We start from the raw sequence: 23,942 nt of genomic DNA on the forward strand, positions 1-23,942 counted from the left end.
TCCATGCATGAACTAAGGCAAAGTTTTGGTTAACTTGGAGAGAGAGATTAGTACTATACACTGCTTTTCTTTTCTATTTTTCTTTTTTGGAAGAGATTGCTGCCCCAAAAGCACTGAGTATCCTTTTTTTTTTTGATTTTTAGTTCTGGGTACATGTGCAGGATGTGCAGGTTTGTTATATAGGTAAATGTGTGCCATGGTGGTTTGCTGCACCTGTCAACCCATCACCTAGGTATGAAGCCCAGCATGCATTAGCTATTTTTATTTAAAAAATTTTTTTTGAGACAGAGTCTCGCTGTTGTCGCCCAGGCTGGAGTGCAATGACACGGTCTCGGCTCACTGCAACCTCCCCACCTTGGGTTCAAGCGATTCTCCTGCCTCAGCTTCCCAAGTAGCTAGGATTACAGGTGCCCGCCACCATGCCCAGCTAATTTTTGCCTTTTTAATAGAGAGGGGGTTTCACCATGTTGGCCAGGCTGGCCTGGAACTCCTGACCTCAGGTGATTCGCCCGCCTCAGCCTCCCAAATTGCTGGGATTATAGGCATAAGCCATTTCGTCTGGCCAGCTACTTTTCTTAATACTCTCCCTCCCCACACTCCACCCCCCAACAGGCCCCAGTGTGTGTTGTTCCCCTCCCTGTGTCCATGTGTTCTCATTGTTTAGCTCCCACTTTTTTTTTTTAGATGGAGTCTTTCTCTGTCACCCAGGCTGGAGTGCAGTGGCTTGATTTCAGCTCACTGCAGCCTCCGCCTCCTGGTTTCAAGCCATTTTCCTGCCTCAGCCTCCCAAGTAGCTGGGACTACAGGTGTGCACCACCATGCCCAGCTCATTTTTGTATATTCAGTAGAGAGGGGGTTTCACCATGTTGGCCAGGCTGGTCTCGAACTCTTGACCTCAAGTGATCCACCTGCCTCGGCCTTCCAAAGTACTGGGATTATAGGCGTGAGCCACTTCACCCGGCCAACTCCTACTCATAAGTGAGAACATGTGGTGTTTGGTTTTCTGTTCCTGTGTTAGTTTGCTGAGGATAATGGCTTCCTTTTATTTTTATTTTTGGTGTTTTGCCCTGCTTTTCTTTTAAAAATTACTTTGTTATTAAGATATATAATTCCAGCAACATAGGGAGCTCTTTGCTTAAAATTTAAAATTTTTGCCCTAAAAATAAATAACTTGCAATATTTATTTATTTATTTATTTTTGAGACAGAGTCTTGCTCTGTTGCCCAGGCTGAAGTACAAGTGGCACCATCATGGCTTATTGCAGCCTTGATCTGCTGGGTGCTCAGCGATCCTCCTACTTCAGCCTCCCAAGTAGCTGGGACCACAAGTGCATGCCATCATGCCTGGCTGATTTTTAAATGTTTATAGAGATGGAGTCTTGCTGCGTTGCTGGTCTTTTTTTTTTTGAGACAGAATCTCACTCCATGCCTCAGGCTGGAGTGCAGTGGCGTGATCTCAGCTCACTGCAACCTCCATCTCTGGGGTTCAAGCGATTCTTCCACCTCAGCCTCCCTAGTAGCTGGGATTACAGGCGCCCACCACCCTGCCAGGCTAATATTTTGTATTTTTAGTAGGGATGGGGTTTCACCATGTTGGCCAGCCTGGTCTTGAACTCCTGGCGTCAGGTAATCTGCCCGCTTCGGCCTCCCAAAGTGCTGAGACTACAGGCATGAGCCACCATGCCCAGCCTGTGTCGCTGGTCTTGAATTTCTGGGCTCAAGCGATTCTCCTGCTTTGGCCCCCTGAAGTGCTGGGATTACAGATGTGAGTCACTGTGTCTGTAATTTTTTTTTTTTTTTTTAAGGTACTGCTGTTAGCGTTTACAAATTCATCTTACTGTAATTTTGGTCCTGGTTATAATTTATAGCTATCTAGAATTCAGTCTCAATCCTGACCTCCTGGGGCCAGTAGCTTCTAGGACATTAGGCTTACTTGACATCAAAATTTCCTTTGCCATCTACAGAGTGAAAAGGCACCCCCTGGATTGGGAGAAAATATTTGCAAATCATATATATGATTAGGGGTTAATATCCATAATAACCTAAAGAACTCCTATAACTCAACACAGCAAAAACAACCTCATTAAAAAGTGGGCAAAGGCTGGCCACAGTGGCTCACGCCTGTAATCCCAGCACTTTGGGAGGCTGAGGTGGGCAGATCATGAGGTCAGGAGATTAAGACCATTCTGGCTAACACGGTGAAACTCCATCTCTATTAAAAATACAAAAAATTAGCCGGGCATGTTGGCACGTGCCTGTAGTCCCAGCTACTCAGGAGGCTGAGACAGGAGAATCGTTTGAACCCAGGAGGCAGAGGTTGCAGTGAGCCGAGATTGCGCCACTGTACTCCAGGCTGCGCAACAGAGTGAGACTCCATCTCAAAAAAAAAAAAAAAAAAAAAAAATAGTGAGCAAAGGACTTAAATAGACGTTTCTCCAGAGAAGATGTACAGATGGCCAAGAAACACATGAAAAGATGTTCAACATCACTAATCATTAGGGAAATGTAAATCAAAACCACAATTAGATACCACTTGACACCCACTAGGATGGCTATTATAAAAAAAAAAAACAGAAAATAACAAATGTTGATGAGGATGTAGAGAAATTGGAACCCCTATGCACTGTTGATAGGAATGTAAAATGGAGCAGCCACTGTGGAAAACAGTATGGCAGTTCCTAAAAAATTTAAATAGAATGACCTTATGATCCAGCAGTGCTACTCCCGGTATATACCCAAAAGAATTGAAAGCAGGGTCTTGAGGCAATATTCGTACACCCGTATTCATAGCAGCATTATTCACAAAAGCCAAAAGGCAGAAGCAACCCAACTGTCTATTGACCGATGAATGGATAACAAAACTTGGATATACAGATAATGAAACATTATTTGTCCTTAGGAAGGAAATTCTGACATATCCTACAACATGCATGAATCTTGAAGATATTATGCTAAGAGAAATAATCCAGTCATGAAAGGAAAAATACTGTATGATTCCACTGAGGTACCTGTGAGTCAAGTTCATAGAGACAAAGTAGAGAAGGTGGTTGGTTGTCAGGGGAGCTAACAGTATGAGGAGAATGGGGAGATATTATTTAATGGGTACAGTATTTCTGTTTGGGAGGATGAGAAAGTTCTGAAGATGGATGATGGTGATGGTTGCACAACACTATTAATATACTTAATACCACTGAACTGTATACTTAAAAATGGTTAAAATAGTAAATTTTATGTTATGTTTATTTTATCATTGTTAAAAAAAAAATCCCTTAGCTAGAATCCTAAAAGTGCATTTACCTGCTTAGACAGGGCTAGTAAAATGAACATCCTTAGTTTACTGTCGTTGTTTTCTTCTTATTTGGGAGAATCTGTCATTCCCTCTGACTTCCCTGTCATAGAGATGATTGATAATCAGAAAAGTTATAGTCAGATAAATGTTTCTCTATGTATTAGTCTTTTTTTTTTTTTTTCGTGATACAGAGTCTCACTGTGTTGCGCAGGCTAGAGTGCAATGGCGTGATCTCAGCTCACTGCAACTTCCGCTTCCTGGGTTCAAGTGATTCTTATGCCTTGGCCTCCCAAGTAGCTGGGATTACAGGCATGCACCACCACGCCCACTTAATTTTTGTATTTTTAGTAGAGACAGTAATTCACCATGTTGGCCAGGCTGGTCAAAAACTCCTGGCCTCAAGCGATTCACCTGCCTCAGCCTCCCAAAGTGCTGAGATTACAGGTGTGAGCCACTGCTCCCGGCCTAAAATATTATTTCTGTGTTTTCCCTCAGCCTTATCAAGGTATAATTGACCATCTAGCCTGTCTCAATCCTTTTTTGGCTAGAGTTTTTTCCTCCAGAACTCTTCTCATGTAAATTATTTGTTAAATCAGAATGTTCGGAATATTGCTGCTGATATTTATAATGTAGGGTTTAATGTTCTAGTTTTGATATGTTCTTTTTTTAGAATTCAAATTTATTCTCTAAGGGAAAAAAAGGAAGATTTCTCCAAAGATGGTAGAATTGTCACTGTTGGCAGTTACGTAAATTACATCATCTTCTAAGCTGTTCAGAGACGCAAGGGCTTTTAGTCTTGCTCTGAATGTCAGTATAGTCATGTGACCCCCTTAAGAAGGCCTCTATCTTCTTGTGGCTATATTAGGAACTCTTATAGAATGTCTTCAAATGTTCCAGTCCTGTGTGAGTAAATGACAGGGAGGAAGAAGTGCCTTAGAGAAGAGCCAGCCTAACTATCCCTCAGTGGTGAATAGGGAGGAGAGACTTTTTAAATAGTTGCCAGAGACAGCATGTCTTTGGGGAAAAAATTATATGATGAGTAACTGGTGTTTCTATATTGTGTGTAACTGGTCTCAGAGGCACACTGTAATTGACCTATATTGGCTTGTTTAAATCAACTATAAAGTTGCTTCTAACCTTTCAGCCCTTTTAAATGTGGAGAAAAAGTGATCACTTAAACAAAAGTAATGATTTTGGGTTTTTCTGGTAACATGGTTTGGCCTCTCTTGTATAAGATGGCCTGAGAGGGTCCATACAGGATTATCAGAATGCTGAGATTTTTTTAACCCAAGGACATTACAGTTTTGAAGGCTAGTGTAGCTCCATTATAGATACAGTAGGTGTTTATAAATCAAATGTTTTCTGTTCTTAAATCAGCGAAAGGTCCTGGGAAATCAGATGATGTCAGAAAAGAAAAAGAAGAACCCTACTCCAGAATCTGTGGCCATTGGTGAATTGAAGGGAACCAGCAAAGAAAATAGGAACTTAGTAAGACACTGTTCTTTGGACTGTCTGTCTGTGTGTATATATTTGTAGAAAAGAGGAAAATTGATGTACTGTCATCTGTTCTACTGTGTTTCTTTGGGCCATTCAAATGGCTTTTTCTCAATCCTTTCATTTATGCTACCTTCTTTCTGTTGGTTTTCATTGACTCATTCAACAAACACATTTTGAATTCAAGAATGATATCACTAGTCACAAGCAGATGAGTAGTTCATTAGTCACAAGCAGACAGTACAGTAGCTCCTTAAACAAGTGCTGGAGGAAGCAGTTAGTTCTTACTGGAAGATTCCACAGGTGACATTTGAGCCAGGCCTCCTAGGCTCTATATTACCTGTGGGGTGGTGCCTCAAGATATCCTAGGCATGCCTACTTCATTAAGCCAGCAGTAAATCAGTTAAGATTAATGAGATATAAATACATCAGTCTCAGAAAAACTCTTCACATTGAAATTGAACAAATAATTCATTTGTTAGTAAAGTCTGTCTATAGGAATGCCATTAGAACATTGAAACCACTATACAATTTTCTTATTACAGTTATTTTCTGGCTCTCCAGCTGTCACGGTGACACCAACAAGATTGAAGTGGTCTGAAGGGAAAAAAGAGGGGAAAAAAGGTACTAATTGTACTTACTAAATGTAATTCGTTTCTGCATCTAGTCAGTAGCATTTGTTTGAATTCCCAGGATAGTACATTTGTAGTCAGAAGTGACATAAAAATTACAAGGCCAGGTCCTTGCCCTTGAGTTCATTCACCAGATGGTTATTGAACCATTTACTCAGCATTGTCTTGGGTGCTAAGGGTAGAGCTGTGAACACAGACTCACATGGTCCCTGTGTTCTTGGACAGACAGGACACATGGGGGAAAATACCTTAAGAATACTTGCGAAGCAAATTAAAAACAAGTGTAAATGAATTTGTGGAACCAAGTTCAACAGTGCTGGGAGTATGCTTATGGAATAGTTAGGTTCCTTTTCTGTGTAGGCCAGCCCTAATTAGTGAAGCTTTCTAGATCAACAGCTCGTGCCTAAGGATCCTGGAAGTCATATCATACAGCATATTTTGGGGGCTATTTAGGACAAAGAGGACTATTTAATGCTGGGACTGCTGATTGTCCCAGGCTCTTCTGGTAAAAGCCTGCTGTGCCTTCCTCTGAAGGAGCCAAGTGGGTCAATGGAAAGGCCGTGAGATTTATGGTTAGTCCTGATGGGAGTTATCATTCCTCTGACCCAGGAAAACTACCCATTCTCTATGAATTCAAGTTTTATCCTCTGAAAATGAGGATAAAAGTTACATCTACTTCACAGATTTATTAATTTATTATGAGGCTCAATTGAAATAATGTTTTGGCAGCACATTGTCATTGTTAAATCATTAACAAGTGGTTATAGTTGTTACTGTAGAAAATGGGCTGAGGCCGGGCGCGGTGGCTCACGCTTGTAATCCCAGCACTTTGGGAGGCCGAGGCGGGTGGATCATGAGATCAGGAGATCAAGACCACGGTGAAACCCCGTCTCTACTAAAAATACAAAAAAAAAAATTATCCGGGCGTGGTGGCGGGCGCCTGTAGTCCCAGCTACTCGGAGAGGCTGAGGCAGGAGAATGGCGTGAACCCGGGAGGCGGAGCTTGCAGTGAGCCGAGATTGCGCCACTGCACTCCAGCCTGGGCGACAGAGCGAGACTCCGTCTCAAAAAAAAAAAAAAAAAGAAAATGGGCTGAAACCTCGTCTTGTTATATAAGGCTCATGTGGCAGCTGAAGTGAGTCTGGTTTGACATGATCGTTTTTTTACTGGGATATGAGCATAATTACTATTTGAGACATCAGCAATAAAAGAGATCAAAAGCCTAATCCTTATGGATAAATTCTTTTCTGGAAAATTAGATTTCAGTGTATTCTTCTTACTTATCCATGAATGAATTATCTAAACTCTCTTTTCTTTCCTCATTGCTTCTGTCTTCTAGGCTGGGCTGTCTAATTGAGACAAGATGGGTGTTTGAGTTTTTTGTCTAAATATTTCTGTATGTCCATGAATCAAAACCAAGCATAAGTTATTTTTGAAGGCTACATTGTTTTGTATCAGTTACAACTTTTGTTGCTTTCATTTTTGAAAGACATCTGGAAATAATATCTTTCTGTATTGATAGCTCTACCTTGGAAAGAAAGAAAGACATTTTTTAAAAACCAGTTTAATATTTCACCAATAAGCTTTAGAGCAGGGATTCTCGACCTTGTCATCTGTGGACTTCCTAAATGGTCTAATAAAGTTCCCGGTATTGTTGATGCAATCTTTTATGTAGGTACTTATGTGTATTTTTCTGGGGGAGAGAATATGTAGTTCTAATTAGATTCTGAAAAATGTTAGTAGTTCAGAGAAGTCGAGATAATGAATGACCCTCAATTGGATCGGGCAATGCCATTTTCACTTTACTCTCTCCTGGTCACTTCCTCTATCTGGAAATGCCTTCCTGGTATTATGATGCTACATTATTCTCGTTCTTCTTCCTCTTTAATTCTTTTCCTTATCTGCAGTGGCTTACTGTTGTTTGCCTATTCCACTACATCTTTATTTTTTTCAATGCTCTATCTTAAGTTCTGCTCTTAACTTCTGCTCATTTCCGCACTTGCTTCTCCTGCCTCTTTGCAGCTTGGAGTCTCCTTCCACTGCTTAGCTCTGCTCTCTGTATGATAACTACTTCCAGCCTGGCAACTCCAGGTCTGAACTGTCTTCAGACATTGGCAGTCTCCAAGCCCACAGATCCAGGTGCCTGCCATGTATTTCTTTTATACAACAATGAATACACAACCTCAGATTTTTGATAGTGATGTTTATAATAAAAGTAACATATTCTTTGAAGAAGATAATGTAATTTTATTACTATGATCAACAACATAATCCAAAAAGACTTTTATTTAGTACAGGATTTCTCAACCTTGGCACACTACTGACATGTTGGTTCAGATAATGCTTTGTTGTAGGAGCTGCCATGTGCATTGCATGATGAGCAGCCTTCCTGGCCTCTACCCCATAGATACTGGGAGCATCCTTCCCCCAGTTGTGATAAGTAAAAGTGCTTCTAGGCATTGCGAAATGTCCCATGGTGGGTGAGGAGGCAAAGTCATCTCCACATGAGAACCACTGATATAGCACCTACTTATTAATGGCCATTATTTTCAGTAGTCAAAATCTTACCCATTCTTCAAAGTCTAGCCTAAGTCTCACCTCCTCTTTGAAACGTTCTCTGGCTAACACAGCCAGATATAATACTTTTTCCTTTGAACTTATTAATGCTACAAAAATATTGACACCTAGTATGATTTACTGTATTTACTTCACATGTGTTGTATTATCTGTAACTAGTTTCTCTTCTAGAAGACAAAGGTCAGACTTAGTGTATTTCTGTGTCCTGTACTTCTCTTCCTCCGAAAAATGACAGTGCCTTGTGCTGAGTCGGCTTTTAGTAAACATTGACTGTTGAGAGGGGCTGTGGTGGTAGGAGCATGAGTTCTGCATTCAGTTGGGCTTGGGTCCCATTCCCAGTTTTGCTGCTTAATAGCTTATATATTAGTCCTCAGGCAAATGAACTGTGTAGGCTGCGGATTCTTCCTCTGTAAAATGGTAGGAGTAGTACCTCATATACCGGTTATTGTGAGGATAAATAAGGTACATAAATAACTTAGAACAGCACAAAATATGCACTTACTGTTAGCTGTTATAGCCATTAAGATGATTTAATGAACAACATTATATCAGGCAGATGTTTATTTGGTAGAGTCACAAATTCTTAATTAAACTCATTAGCCCTCAGTTTGGAGAAAATATTAAGTGTAGACCCTGTAGCTTTTGAGTGGGATGTTTGCAAAAAGAAATATTTAAGAACATGTCTAACGCTCTTGTTTTTCCTTCAACCTAGGATTTCTCTGAAGGATCCAGAGTTGTCTCCTATGGTCCATGCAGAATTTTCTCTTTAGTGGGCCAGGTGTTATTCCTGCCCATAGCAAAGCTTGGACTTGCAGCTTGCTTGCTGCATTTTGAATTGTCAAAGCCAACTAATACCGTGACCCGACTGATACCTCTAATCCCACTCACTGGATGATGTTTGCAAGCTGTGCCTTCTGAGAGAGTGCTTAGGCTCTGTCTCTCCTTTTTAATATTATAGGGAAACCACTAACTATCCAGCCAGCTTATACAGCCCAGTAAGGTGGGCTTCAGGGCTCGTTCAATGTGTTTAGGCAGATTCCACTTTTGAAAAAAAATATGAAATGTGTGCTCAACTGCCAGTAAGTTTTTAAAAAGCACTGTCCCAGTGGATTGATGTTGTTTTTAATGGATATTTTGGGTTTTTCTCTGTTTTGATAGTGTTGGGTATTTGGTTGTTTTTGTTTGTTTATGTCTTTGTTTTAAAAGCCATGTTTTTGGATGGGCTCTAAGCAAGATGCCTTTCCCTTTTTTTCACTTTGAGCTTTGGGAAAACTCTTTATCTTATGAGGCTGTATTCCTCAATACCTAATTTGTGTCCAAAGAACTTATAGCTTTTCTGGACATTTTTGATTATTTCTTGGGTCTGACATCAGAGTATTTGACCTGCAGTATTGAAAAAGGAGAATTCAGAATGATACAGTATTTTAACAAATCTTAATTATTAAACTCTTTTCCTTCCTTCCATTTCTCCCTCCCTTGTCCATCTCTCTCTCTTTCCCTTTCCTCAGTGATGTGAAAATAATTGTGTTTTGCTGAACTTGTTACCTTCATTCAATTTCCTCTTGACTAAAACATCTCTGGTGCCAACGTAATACTTCTGAACCAAATCACTGTGACTCAAGGAAAGTCACAGCGTAATGGAAGTTTGCTAAAATATTTGTATGTGGGGGAAGCTCTGGAGTGTGCCTAGGAGGGGGCTGGCTGCCTTTATGTCCCAGGATGACTCTTTATGGGTGGGATTACATTGCACCCTCTGAGGGTGCAGGCTAGACCGTCTCCTGAGAGGAAGTTAGAATCAGAAAAAAGAAGCAAGCAGCAGCCTCTGCAGGGCTGACGGGATTTAAAGGAGAGAATGTTCTTATTTGGAAGCAGCTGTGGCTTGTTACCAATGTTCAAGGAGTGTTACTGTGCCACCCTCTCTTTGTCAGAAGGGACACAGGTGGTAATTTGGAGATGGGGCCAGAGCTTCTGGCTTTTGGATTTGGTGTGTTCACTTGTGTTGGATGGAGCAGTGGCATGGCTTTGACCTAGTATGAACTGGTGTCTGCCCAGAGAGCAGCATGTGGCAGGGGAGAATGCTCAGGTTTGTGCCTGGCTCTGTGGAGCTGTACAACCCTTCTCACCCTGTGGGTTGGAGCCGAGTCAGGTCACTATGGGGAAGCAGTTGCCCCACAAAATGTGGTTTGCTGACCTATTTCTAAATTGTTGAATGTGCTGCGCCATTGCTGAAATGAAAGATGACTCTGGGGGAGCAGAGTTTGGCCTTGTGCCCAGCTCAGCCCTCTCTGCCAGCCTTTCTGCTGCTTTTGCTGCTGTAACAGCAATAGTGTAGAAAAATGTAAAATTTGGTCTTCCAGCTTAATACAGTGTGAGCAATAGATGGTTAGGAAAACAAAACTGCTTAGAAGCCCCTTTCTCTACAGCAGTTTTATGTCATTTTTAAAAACACAGATTAGCAAATTCGTTTGCGTAGGTTTCTATTAAATATTTGACTTTTTTTTTCTTATTAAGAAAATGAAATCCCTTATACCAGATATCAGCTAATTCAAACAGAAAACCCTTTTGGTATCACCAAATTGAAATGGTATTCTTACTTAACTCTTCCTTCTTTCCTTTATTTGTTTAGACATGCTTCATCCTGAAGTGGTGCTATGGTCTGTTAAACAGGGCTGGCATCAGGTAGACGGAGCAGAGTGGTGACCTGATAGCTCCTGTCATCGTGTTAGTTTTTGATTCTATTTAAGGGAAGTAGCTGAGATTTAGACGGATGTAGACGCTCTTTGGGTGAATGGAATCATAAGCAAGGGTTGTGTTCTGGGGTGAGGATCATGAGAGAGATATTTATCACATGCACATGCCTTTATATAGCTGGTCTCCTGGGGTAGTTTATGTGTGTTTTGTTTATTTATTGAATATGTTTTCCCTTGCTTTAGGGGTTTTATAGGTCATTTTTCTTAATAGAAGCTGTGATCGACTTAGAATCCAAATTTGAGGAGTAAGCAGCATAACCTTCTACCTTGTAATATGTAACTATTTAATCCTGTGGAATCTTATGGAAAACACAGAGAAAACCCCTTTTATCATTTGCCACAGAAGGCTGCTGTCTCCCTTCTGATTTGGTGGGCAGGTATTGTTTTTGAGCCAGTATTTAACTGAGTTTTTTAATCTATAAGTTTTTTTTGAATCTATTTCATTGTGTTTGTTTTTCATGTTGGAACAATCTCTTTGGAAGTGCCTCTTCTTGTGGCTTTTACAACTTCATTTCTTTCTTGGGTCACCTGTGATGGGCTTTGATGTGGTGTCAATTTGGAGCCTTGTGTTTGTGCCAGAGGGATACACATATTAAACTGTAGGCCACCTTCCTGGTCCAGACTGTACTGTGTGAACCCCACTGACTGAATTAGTGAGAACCATAGGCGTTAAGAGTTTCTCATCTTTTATAGTGATAGACTTTTGCATTGGGACCAGTGATTCTGGTGTGAAAAACCCTGCTGCAGCAGTGAAAGAGCATTAGGAGATACTGACTGTACCTCAGTGCCAAAATAGGAGCAGGTAACGAACCGTAAAAAAAGAGCAGGTAACGAATCGTAACCAAAAGTACAGTTGATCCTCCACAAAGGAAAGCTCTTTACCCAGAATGTCCTTCCAGAGTCATTCAGAAAGGACAAGGGAACACCCTTGGGAAATGGGCTAGTGGAGGGCTGTTGACTGCAGTGACACCTAGGTGCTCTGGAGGTATCTGTTCTGTTGACCTGTAAGGAAGCAGTCGATCCTAGAGTGTCAGAACAGAGCCATTCTCTCCTCCTGAGTAGGAACGTCTCTGTTCAGCTTCCCTCACAGGAGCCTGTGTTAGCATGCAGTTGAAAATACTGCCCTCTAGGAGAACCTGTGGTCATTGGGAACGTGCCCTACAGTGACTGGCCATGCAACCGGGTGATTTTTAGGAATAGATGCCTCTAGACTCTGTCTCCTTTCCTACAAGGCCTCACACAGATGCTTGAGGCTAATGGCCCCCATTCTGAGGTCATTTTTGTGTAGAACTCCTTTCCCCAAGAGAGAGCCTTATCTTTGCCCTCCTTTGCCCTGAAGCCTTCAAACGGAAGACAGGATCTAGATCTAAACCTAGATACTAGCATTTTGTGGGATTGTCTAGAATTTGGGGAAGATTTGGGTTCCTAAGATGCACAAGCCTTTTACACCAGTGGTGATTAACTCAACTAAAACTCACTGTAGGAATTTAGCTTCTCTAGACAACTAATGCCGAGATCTTCTACCAGTGTAGTTGACAGAAGCAGGCCAGCGAGGAGGTGTGGGACATAATAGCCTGAGTGCTTGCGTTACCATGGAGACTGGAGTGTGTGAGGCCACAGCCTGTGCTAAAGAGCCATGGAGCCCTCCCCTGGCCATGTCTGGGGACAGATAGAACCTGTTGGGGGAAATATTCCCTCACCCCAGGGTTCTTTCTGCAGAGTAGGGGTTGCCTTTGTCCTATCCCTGAGCTTGCTCAACAAGAGAAACAAGGTTTCTTAACTGTTTTATTTAAAGTTTTCATTCTTATTTGACTATATGTATGTAATTGTAAAGAAATGATCCTATGCATTGTCTTTCTTTTATATTCTTGTAATATTCTGAAATTAAAATCGTTTTGTTTCATATCCAGAGGCTTTGACTGGTCTATTAGTTCACATTTTGACTGTTGATGTTGAAGAGAGAGTTTTTCTCTTGTTCTGAGGAAAGTGAAGCCTCTAGAAAGGCTCCTCTTTGGCTTGTTTTTAGCTGGATGGGTGGGTTCAGGAGGAGCGGGGCTTTTGGCTGATAAGAAATATGATTTGGAGCCTCCGGGATCCTGAGCTTCCTAATTTCCCATGGCTGAGTCTAGAATGCTTCACATAGATTTCAGTTTCTCACATAATTTTAATTTCTTCATTTAAAAATAAGGAGTGATGGTTACAATAACAGGAAAACCTAGATGAGATTTCCATTTGTGGCAGGAAGGTGTGTTTAGACAGCTCAGGTTGAAATGTTCCTGCTGCTATCTTAGTGGGCTTGGGCTGCTTTAACAGAACACCATAGACTCGGTGGCTTCTCAACATAAAAAATGTGCTGCTTACAGTTCTGCAGTCTGGGGAGTCAAAGAGCATGGCGCCAGCAGATTGGGTGTCTGCTGAGGGTGCACTCCCTGGTTCACAGCCGTCTTCACTGTAACCTCACATGGTGGAAGGGACGAGGGATCTCTCTGGGGCCTCTTTTAGAGAAGCACTAATCCTGTTCATGAGGGCCCTGCCAAAGACGCTCCCAAAGACCCCTCCTCCCAAAGACCCTACCTCCTAATATCATCACATTGGAGATTAGGTTTCGAAGTTAATTTGTGGAAATACAAACATTCAGTCTATAGCAGCTATTTTTTATTTTTTGAGACAGCATCTTACTCTGTCACCCAGGCTGGAGTGTAGCGGTGCGATCTTGGCTCACTGCAGCCTCCATCTCCCAGGCTCTGGTGATCCTCCCACCTCAGCCTCCCAAGTGGCTGGGGCTACAGGTGTGTGCCACCACACCCAGCTAATTTTTGTATTTTTTGTAGAGACGGGGTTTCGCCATCTTGGCCAGGCTGGTCTTGAACTCCTGGACTCAAGTGGTACGCCCACCTCAGCCTCCTAAAGTGCTGGGATTACAGGCGTGAGCCACTGTGCCCAGCCTATGGCTGCAATTTATTAGGTATGAGACTTTGGATATGTCCCTGAATCTCCTGTCCCCTCATCTGTAAGGTGGGGAGAATGGTATACATCTCAATAACAAGGACTTCACACAGAGGATTTTAATCTAAGGTTTGTGGTTATGCTTCAGGACAATGGTTTGCCCTGTAATTCTATGTAAAATTTTGTGTACATCTGCATTTTTCTAGGGGAGAGATTTCATAGCTTCTACAAGAATCTCAGAGGAACCCTTGACGATTAAAATACTGAGAATCACTAGCTTTACACAGTGCTGGCAGATGGCAATTAGTCATTAAAGGTTAATTCTCTTTCTCTCTGCCAAGGATAAATTTTATAATCAGCAGGTTATTGATGCTGACATAGCTACTTTGATGACAAAGGTGTTGTTTAAATCCTGAATAGAAATAAACACTCTACAGTTGTCTTTTTTTTTTTTTTTTTGAGACAAAGTCTTGCTCTGTTGCCCAGGCTGGAGTGCAGTGGCGCAATCTCGGCTCACTGCAAGCTCCGCCTCCCGGGTTCACGCCATTCTCTTGCCTCAGCCTCTCCGAGTAGCTGGGACTACAGGCGCCTGCCACCACACCCGGCTAATTTCTTTTTGTATTTTTAGTAGAGACGGGATTTCACCGTGGTCTCGATCTCCTGACCTCGTGATCCGCCCGCCTCGGCCTCCCAAAGTGCTGGGATTACAAGCGTGAGCCACCGCGCCCGGCCAGTTGTCTTTACTCTCTTACCTACCCACACACTCCTCTTTTGCCATGTTAGCTTCTGAGACGCTCTTCAGAACTACTTGTCCCTTGCTCCCCAGCCCCCAAGGACCAGCTTGTATTACTCACTGTGAAGAAAGGAACCAGGTCCTTGAAAATGAAGCATGGAGAGACTCTTAAAGTTACATGTGGGAAACTGGGTGATGCCAAGAAAAGGGAGTGGCGGGGGCAAGAGGGACATTTTGGAAAACAGGAAGAGGACCAAAATGCTGAGAACTGCACTGAGCACATAATCATTAATCACTGAATTGTAGAAAGGACTGAAGAGGTAGACATGCATTAAATAGTGGAAAGAGGCTGGGCACAGTGGCTCACAACTGTAATCCCAGCACTTTGGGAGGCTGAGGCAGGTGGATCATCTGAGGTCAGGAGTTCGAGACCAGCCTGACCAACATGGTGAAACCCCATTTCTACTAAAAATACAAAAATTAGCTGGGTGTGGTGGCACACACCTGTAATCCCAGCCACTTGGGAGGCTGAGGCAGGAGAGTCGCTTGAACCCAGGAGGTGGAGGTTGCAGTGAGCCAAGATCGTGCCACTGCACTCCAGCCTGGGTAAAGACTCTGTCTCAAAAAAAAAAAAAAAAAAAAAAAAAAAAAATTTGAAAAGGGAAGATAGAAAAACAGAAACGTGTAAAGAGTTTTCCTCTCCTTCCCCCTTCCTGGCGGGCTAGTTCCATTAGCTTTGCCTGCTATATGGGCTGCCCACTTTTTGTTCCTACCTGTATTCCTGATTTTGAGGGGTTCAGGGAATGGGAATGGTGAAGACCGCTGAACCCCAGGCCAGAGGGTATGGTGTAGAGGACATCATGCTTGCTGACATGCTTCAAGGCCCAGCCTCTTGATTTTCACCATAGAAAAAAAGAAAAATTGAAGTTAAGCAATGACCAAGTCTTGGTTCAAGTTGATCATTAATATCTAATCCTTTATAATCAGCATCCAGTGCCCAGAACCTGAGTGTTCTATCCTAGAATCGGGATTAGGGTGAGTAGCTGGGGCCACTGGTGTCATGCTAGCTCTCCTCTTTTATTCTCAGAAATAGGTTGTTTTTATTTTCAATGCCTTGGTATTGAGGAATGCTTAATTCAATTGAACCGTTCTGTGGGCAAAAGAGAAAAGAAACAGGCTGTCTAAAAATCATGAGCCCAAGGGGCAAAGAAACCAAAAAAGTAGGGCCAGTGGGCTAGAAAAGAGCTGTAATTCAAGCTAACAAGGTACACAATTGACCCTCGAACAGTGCTGGGGTTAGAGGCGCCAACCCCCATGCAGTCAAAAATCCACATATAACTTTTGGCTTCCCCAAAACTTAACTACTAATAGCCCTATGGATAACATAAAGTCAATTAACACATGCTTTGTATGTTACGTGTATTTCATATAGTATTCTTATAATAGAGTAAGTTAGAGAAAAGAAAGTGTTAAGAAAATCCTAAGGAAGGGAAAAATAAATTTACTATTCATTAAGTGGAAGTGGATCATCATAAAGGCCTTCATCCTTATCATCGTCACATTGAGTAGGTTGAGGAGGAAGAGGAGGGGTTGGTCTTGCTATGTCAGGAGTGGCAGAGATGGAAGAAAATCTGCTTGTAAGTGGACCTGTGGAGTTCAAACCCATGTTTTTCAACGGTCCAGGGCATATATATATATACACACATACAGATACACACACACCAACCTTGGGGGAAATGTCAGTTTTCCACATGGACACAGCTGGGGCTCTCTTGACTCATGGCAATTGCAAATTTAAGGTTGCAGTTGAGGCTAGGCACCGTGGCTCACACCTGTAAACCCAGCACTTTGAGAGGCTGAGGCAGGCAGATCACTTGAGCTCAGGAGTTCGAGACCAACCTGGGCAACAAGGTGAAACCCTGTCTCTACTAAAAATACACACACACACATACACACAAAATAGCTGGGTGTGGTGGTGTGTGCCTGTGGTGCCAGCTACCTGGGAGGCTGAGGTGGAAGAATTACTTGGGCCCAGCAGGTGGAGGCTGCAGTGAGCCAAGATCATGCCACTGCACTCCAGCCTGGGTGACAGAGTGAGACCTTGTCTTAAAAAAAAAAAAAAAGGTTGCAGTTGAGATCAGCTCAGAGGGGAAAATAATAGCCCTCAAGGGAAAAATGTGAATGTGAATATACATGGATATATTCTAAACATTATATCTAATTATAAAGAATGAATCACAAAATTAAGCATCTTAAATATAGGCATGAAAAAATAACCCTCAACCAGGAAGCTGCAGCTCTGTCAGATTGCATCATTTGAGAACCAAGAAAAGCAAGTTAGCTTACTAAGCATGAGAGAAGCAGAGGTTATTCCTCTGATGCAGTTCAATATTACTTATTTCCTTCCTTCCCTCCTTTCTTTCATTCTTTTTTTTTTTTTTTTTTTTTTACAGATGGGGGTCTCAATATGTTACCCAGGCTGGAGACAGGAGTTCAGTGGTTATTCGGTGGCTAGTTCAGGTTCTGTGATCACACCCGTGAATAGCCACTTCTGGGCTCAAGTGATCCTCCCTTAGTCCCCTGAGTAGCTGGGACTACAGGCACACACCACCATGCCCAGCAATATTCTGTTCATTTTTATACCTGTGTTAAGGAAGGTCCTTGTATGAGCAGAAGATTCTATCCAGGGGACTGAAACTGTTGCAGTGGAAACACTATCCTTTTTAGAAAGTGGCCTTCTTTGGAAGACATATCCAACCTCAATCTCTCCCATTGGGGTTGTGTTGTATTTGATGAGCTAAGAAGTTTCAACCTAAAAGCAAACATCAGTTCCATTAAAAAAACTCATTTGTGTTTTATTTGCTCTCAGCTCAATTAAAAAAAACTAAGAATTCTTTACTAGTCATTCTCTACATAATCACATTTCTTAGTCTCACAGTAGAAGCTTCTAGAAATAAGAGGCTGTGGTCTCATTCAACTAAGTTCCATTGGTTCACTTGAAGGGCTGAACATAATAATTCAGACCCACATGACATTCACAGTGGATGGTGAAAATGGGTTTGATGGTTGGTGCCAGAAGAAGGAAACCACACCAGGAACCACAGCTGTGGAGTCTGGATTCAGTTACTCTGTCTACATGTGAATGTATGAGAACTGTAAGTATTAGGTTGGTGCGAAAGTAATTGTGGCATTTTAATGGCAAAAGCCACAATTACTTTTGCACCAACCTATTATATAATCTCGCTAAGTTTCAACGTATCTGTGAAATACAGATAGTAAAAACCACTCTACTTCTCCATATAATGTACTCTGAAATCCAGATGAGATCATGTATTAAAAAGAGTTTTATAAATTGTAAATCCCTGTGGAATGTGTACATGTGGCAAATAACCTAAGAAAGTTCTCAAAAACCAGTATAGCTTTTTACCCCATTTGAAGTTGTTAACATCCTAGAGTCTACTGTGTGTCCAGCCTGAATGAAAAGACATTTCTTGACACTAAAAAATTAATGAAAATTGTGAGCCCAGAAGCCATTCCTCAGCACTCATGTTCAGAAGAGGGGATCACTGATGGGAGCCCCTTCTGCCCACGTACCTCCCTTTTTCCAGCAGGGCCTCTAAGGAGTTCAAATTTCTTGTGAATGAAAAACTAATTTATTGAGTACTTACTATCTACTGAGCTCTGTGCTAGCCAATTAATTCCTTGTTTCATTAAACTCATACATCTCTGTGAGGTATTAGTCTGTTTTCACACTGCTATAAAGAACTACCTGATACTGGATAATTTATAAGGAAAGGAGGTTTAATTGAATCTCAGTTCTGCATGGCTGGGGAGGCCTCAGGAAACATGATTATGGTGGAAGGTGAAGGGGAAGCAAGGCATGTCTTACATGGCGGCAGAAGGGGGCCAGGGCCACACACTTTTAAACCATCAGATCTTGGCTGGTTGCGGTGGCTTATGCCTATAATCCCAGCACTCTGGGAGGCTAAGGTGGGTGGATCACGTGAGGTCAGAGTTTGAGACCAGCTGGGCCAACATGGTGAAACTCTGTCTCTACTAAAAATACGAAATACAAAACTCTGTCTCTACTAAAAATACAAAAATTATTTGGGCATGGTGGCACACGCCTGTAATCCCAGCTACTTGGGAGGCTGAGGCACGAGAATCACTTGAACTTGGGAGGTGGAGGTTGCAGTGAGCTGAGATCATGCTGCTGCACCCCAGCCTGGGTGACAGAGTGAGACTCTATATAAAAAAAATATTTTATCAGATCTTGTGAGAACTCCCTCGCTGTCAGGAGAACAGCATGGGGGAAACCACCCCAAGATCCAGTCACCTCCCACCATGTCCCGCCCCTAACCTGTGGGGATTATAATTTGACAGGAGATTTGGGTGGGGACACAAAGCCAAACCATATCAGGTCCTATTATCTCCAATTGTATAGAAGACACATATGAATAGTTTGATAACGTATGTTGTCGGCTACAAAGAAACGTAGGTGACAAAGTGGCCAAGCTAACATCAGGGCTCCTGGACTCTCAGGACTGTGGTCTTAGGCAGGGGTTACACACCCCAATATCTGTAGGAGCCAGGAAGGTCATGTAATGAGAATCACAATCGCTTCAAGATATTTAAAAACGCCATGGAAGCCAAACCCCACCCCTCTGCGGCCTGCGTTTGGCCCAGGAGCCCAGCTGGCATCCTCTGCATGGCGCTGGGCTGCTCGGCTCCTGGCTGCTTCCTGGTCTGCACAAGACACTCCCAGAGCTTCTCAGTGCTGGCTCCGAGAGGACAGCAAGAAGTGCACCTTCCAGGAAGAGGATAAATGGCATTCGGACGCAGGAGGGCATCCACTCACTTACCTCCGCCAACACTCCCCGCTCCCTGCAGGAACTGCTTAGGGAGGGTCTGTCCTCATTTCTCTGCTCTTCTGCATGCCCTGCCCAATGCGTTCGTCTCTGGCCACAGGTGGATATTAAGCACTGGAAATGTGGCCCGTCTGAACTGAGATGTGCTGTGTGAAATGCCAGAATTCAAAGATGTAGGAAGAAAAAAGGAATGTAAAAATATCTCAATAATTTTTTACATTGAAAACATGTTGAAATGAGATTTTGAATATGTTGGGTTAATAAAATATATCATTAAAATGAATTCTACCTGTTTCTTTTAACCTTTTTAATGTGGCTACTAACTAGAAAATATAAAATTACACATGTGGCTCATGTTATATCGTGATTGTCCCAGAACCTCTGGGCCTCTAACCCTACGCTGTCCTTTCTCCCCAACAACCTACTCCACCAGAACCTGTGGCCACATCTTTTTTCCTTTAGTTAGTCCTTAGTCCACTCTGGGGAGGAGAAGCAGGGAGAGCTGGTCAGAGGACAGGACAAACACTAAAAATGTCACCCCACCCCCATGAGCTACTACCCTGGTCATACAGACCCACTAAGTCTTTCTGCTCAGGTTAGAGGCCTTGGGCCAGGGCCTTCTGCCTCTCTGATGAAGAGCCATGGGGATTTAATGGACATCTAATGACCCAGTGAGCCAGGCTTTAATAAGTACTTTGATGTAACCAAAATTGGCCATTAATGAGAGGTCTTATATTGTAGCCCCTTCTTAAACACCTGCCGTATGTGCTATGTGACATGACCCGGGAAGAGGAGAATGGAGAGGAGAGACATGGCCTTCATTCTTGTCTCTGCTTCCCTCTTCCATGGGAGCATGAAAACCTACTCTTTCCACATGGAGAGGAATATAGAACCATCTGGTGTGGAGGAAAAGGGGATATATTTAGTTTGAAGCAAATCTTTAGCAGAGACATAGAATCAAAGACGGTCATTGCTATTTGGGACCTTAGAGACAATGGATCCCAATGGTTTCAGATAGGTTTATGCACCGCCGCCAGGGTTACTGTGAGGAGGGGAAGGGGGTCAGAAGGACAGTACCTGATTCTCCGCATCCTCTTCAGCCAGGGAGCTCCCTTTTACCTGGTTTAGAGTAAGATTTTGTTTAAATCAGTGTTTTGAAAATCACTGAACTAGCCCATAAACCATGTGTTAGACAAACAGTTTCAGAAAGATGGCAACTTAGGCCCAGTTGATGCATTAGTGAGTGGCAGTGTGGGGGACTTGAGTCTATCTCTTTTTAAATTAACTCTATTAAGCATATAGTTTGATACATTTTTTTTTTTTTTTTGAGACTGAGTCTCACTCTGCCGCCCAAGCTGGAGTGCAGTGGCGCAATCTCGGCTCACTGCAGCCTCCTCGCCTTCTGGTTTCAAGTGATTCTCGTACCTCAGCCTCCCAAGTAGGTGGGATTACAGGCAAGCACCACCATGCCCAGCTAATTTTTGCATTTTTAGTAGAGATGGGGGGGTTTCACCATGTTGGCAAGGCTGGTCTCGAACTCCTGACCTCTAGTGATCTGCCCGCCTTGGCCTCCCAAAGTGCTGGGATTACAGGTATGAGCCATTGCGCCCGGCCAGTTCGATAAGTTTTGACAAACATATACGTCTCTGTAACCACCACCCCAATTAAGATGTACATTTCCATCACTCCAGAAAGTTCTCTCATGCCACTTTGCAGTCAGTTCCCCATGTCCCTGCCCCAGGCTGCCAGTGATTTCATTTCCATCACTGGAGATGGCTTTTGTTATTAAACCCCCGCTAACTCACAGTTGGCGTGCTGACCATCCCATTCTCTGGCTGACCCTCTGTTTCCAGGTGTTCTGATGTGGACAAGGGAGGATGCTTGTGACATGCTTCTAGGAGCAATAGCAGGAATGAGAAGACTGGTTCTGGCTTATGGGAATCTGAGTTCCTTGAAGGCCAGAGCTGTTCTTTATATTCTGTTTCCACACTACCTAGTGCAATGCCTGGCACATGCGAGGCCTTTGGTGAGGGTGGGAAAGTAAAGTGGAAGGGTGGGTGGGCAGAGGCCCGGAAAGATGTGTATGGGAGGTCCAGGGACACTTCCTGGAGCTGCTACTTAGAGACGAGTTACATAAGGACAGGGGCTTGGGGTGCTGTGGGGCAGAGGCAGATGTTTTGAGGGCCCAGAGTTCATTCGTTCTGTGTATATTTATGGAGCTGGTGATGTTTCACAGGGAGTCCTCAGGGATGTCAGAGTCTTGGGTGGGGAGTTGATGGAAGGGAGGCGCTGGATGGTCCAGGAAGGTAGGGCTGTCAAGGGTCGGGGCTGCAGATGAGAGGAGGAGGGAAATGGAAGCCCTGAGGGGTAGACAGGAAAGGGTAGGATAAAGTGTGTTGTGAGAGAGCCAGGCTGCACTGCAGGCATCATTTCCCCAAAATGACTTGTAGGCAGTACTTTGGATAAACAGTTTTTTTTTTTTTTTTTTTTTTTAAGACAGAGTCTCGCTCTATCCCCCAGGTTGGAGTGCAGTGGCACGATCTTGGCTCACTGCAACCTCTGCCTCCTGGGTTCAAGTGATTCTCATGCCTCAGGCTCCCAAGTAGCTGAGATTATAGGCACAACTTGTTGCCCAGGCTGGAGTGCAATGGCACGATCTTGGCTCACCACAACTTCTGCCTCCTGGGTTCAAGCGATTCTCCTGCCTCAGCTCTCGAGTAGCTGGGATTACAGGCATGTGCCACCACACCAGGCTAATTTTGTATTTTTAGTAGAGACGGGTTTCTCCATGTTGGTCAGGCTGTTCTCAAACTCCTGACCTCAGGTGATCTGCCCACCTCATCCTCCCAAAGTGCTGGGATTACAGGTGTGAGGCACCACGCCCGGCTGGTAATTTTTATATTTTTAGTAGAGACGGGGTTTCACCATGTTGGCCAGGCTGGTCTCAAGCTCTTGACCTCAGGTGATCCACTTGCCTCAGCCTCCCAAAGTGCTGAGATTACAGGTGTGAGCCACCGTGCCTGGTGATAAACAGTCTTTAATAGTGTTTAATATGTGATAGAAAAATATAACTTGTATGTTAAGTCTGAATTTCTAGATTCTTTAGGACCAGGCTAAAGTGTATATTTGGGGTTGTTTTGTTTTGTTTTTTAGAGACAAAGTCTCTGTCATCCATCCAGGCTAGAGTGCAGTGGTGCCATCATAGCTCACTGCAGCCCCTAACTCCTGGGCTCAAGCAATCCTCTTGCGTCAGCCTTCCGAGTAGCCACGATTACAGGCACATGCCACAGTGCACAGCTAATTTTTAAAGTTTTTTTTGTAGAAATGGGGTTTTGGTATGTTGCCCAGGCTGGTCTCATATTTCTGTCTTCAAGTAATCCTCTTGCCTCCCTCTCCCAAAATGCTGGGATTACAGGCATGAGCCACTGTGCCCACCTCAAGTGTGTATTTGAATTTGTATCAAATTTAAAATGTTGAGGACGAAATAGAAAAGTGGCCTGCATATGTGATAAAAATACTGAAAGTTTGCTAAAGTTTGGTGAAGATTACCATGGGCAAAATGGTGAAGGGGAAGATGACAGGGTAGTTTTAGGCACAGGATTTCCCCCACAACCGAACAGGGGCTCCACTGACGGAGGGGATGGGAGGGGAGCAGACGGGAGAGCAAAGGAAACTGTATTTTTTTTTGTTGTTTTTGTTTTTTTGAGACGGAGTCTTGCTCTGTCGCCCAGGCTGGAGTGCAGTGGCGCGATCTCGACTCACCGCAAGCTCCACCCCCTGGGCTCACGCCATTCTCCTGCCTCAGCCTCCAGAGTAGCTGGGACTACAGGAGCCCGCCGCCACGCCCGGCTATTTTTTTGTATTTTTAGTGGAGACGGGGTTTCACCATGTTGGCCAGGATGGTCTCCATCTCCTGACCTCGTGATCCGCCCGCCTCGGCCTCCCAAAGTGCTAGGATTACAGGCGTGAGTCAATGCGCCCGGCCGCTGTGAGGGCTTATAGGGCACTGGTTCTCAAACTGACTGGGCAGCCGAGTCACCTAGAGGTCTTTCTGAAGCATGGCTGGGCCTTACCCCTGGAGTCTCTGATGCAGGTCTGAGGCCCAGGAACTTGCATTTCTCATTGGTTCCCAGCTGATGTTGATACTGTTGGTCCAACATGACACAGAACCGCTGATGCAGAGGTGGCAGTGGGTGCGCGGTTTGTGCCCTGTGGTGGGTGTGGATACAGGGAGGCCGCCCACTGCGGGAAGCGGAGGGGCTGGTGTGGCTGGGAAGACACCCAGGCAGAAAGGTGGGATTGGGCCTTGCCCCACAGGATGAGAGCAAGCTCATGAACTGGTGCCTGGTGCTGTGCACACAGTGGGCGCCGAGGTGGGCAGGGGCCCAGGAGGGCGGCAGCTGGAGCTGGTCCTCCACAATTAGGGGGGCTGATTGCCTGGGCCACACACCTGCAGCATAGTGCTGAAGGGGAAAAAGGGAAATAAATCCAGACCCTCTGAGAGTGCCCCCAGGAGGCTGCCTACTCTAGTTTTTCTGCCATTTTGATTAGCTCTGAGAGAAAGGAAACCAACTTCTCCCGAGCGTAAATGTCTTAGGCATTTATATGCCTTATCGCATTTAATCATCATAGTCTCGTGATGTCGGTATCACCC

At 43.7% G+C, this 23,942-nt stretch overlaps 1 protein-coding gene across 10 annotated transcripts in view; it reads left to right on the forward strand.

The window, feature by feature from the left end:
* ARHGAP19 (Rho GTPase activating protein 19) overlaps positions 1-17,289 on the forward strand; it is a 77,434-nt gene extending 60,145 nt beyond the window's left edge. For 4 of the 10 annotated variants that reach the window (XM_055253699.2, XM_055253731.2, XM_063629272.1 and 1 more), the window contains 3 exons: positions 4,666-4,776; positions 5,328-5,406; positions 8,704-12,646. In XM_055253699.2, coding sequence (XP_055109674.1) covers positions 4,666-4,776; positions 5,328-5,406; positions 8,704-8,714 — 201 coding nt within the window. In that variant the 3' untranslated portion in view covers positions 8,715-12,646. Of the gene's footprint in view, positions 1-2,898; positions 3,183-4,665; positions 4,777-5,327; positions 6,715-6,753; positions 7,078-8,703; positions 12,647-16,873 lie in introns of those variants that run through there. The other 6 variants (XM_055253687.2, XM_063629250.1, XM_055253691.2 and 3 more) reach the window with 6 other exon arrangements.
* Positions 17,290-23,942: the final 6,653 nt, after the last annotated feature.

Source organism: Symphalangus syndactylus, chromosome 2 (genome assembly GCF_028878055.3).
Source record: "Symphalangus syndactylus isolate Jambi chromosome 2, NHGRI_mSymSyn1-v2.1_pri, whole genome shotgun sequence".
Lineage (NCBI taxonomy): Eukaryota > Metazoa > Chordata > Mammalia > Primates > Hylobatidae > Symphalangus > Symphalangus syndactylus.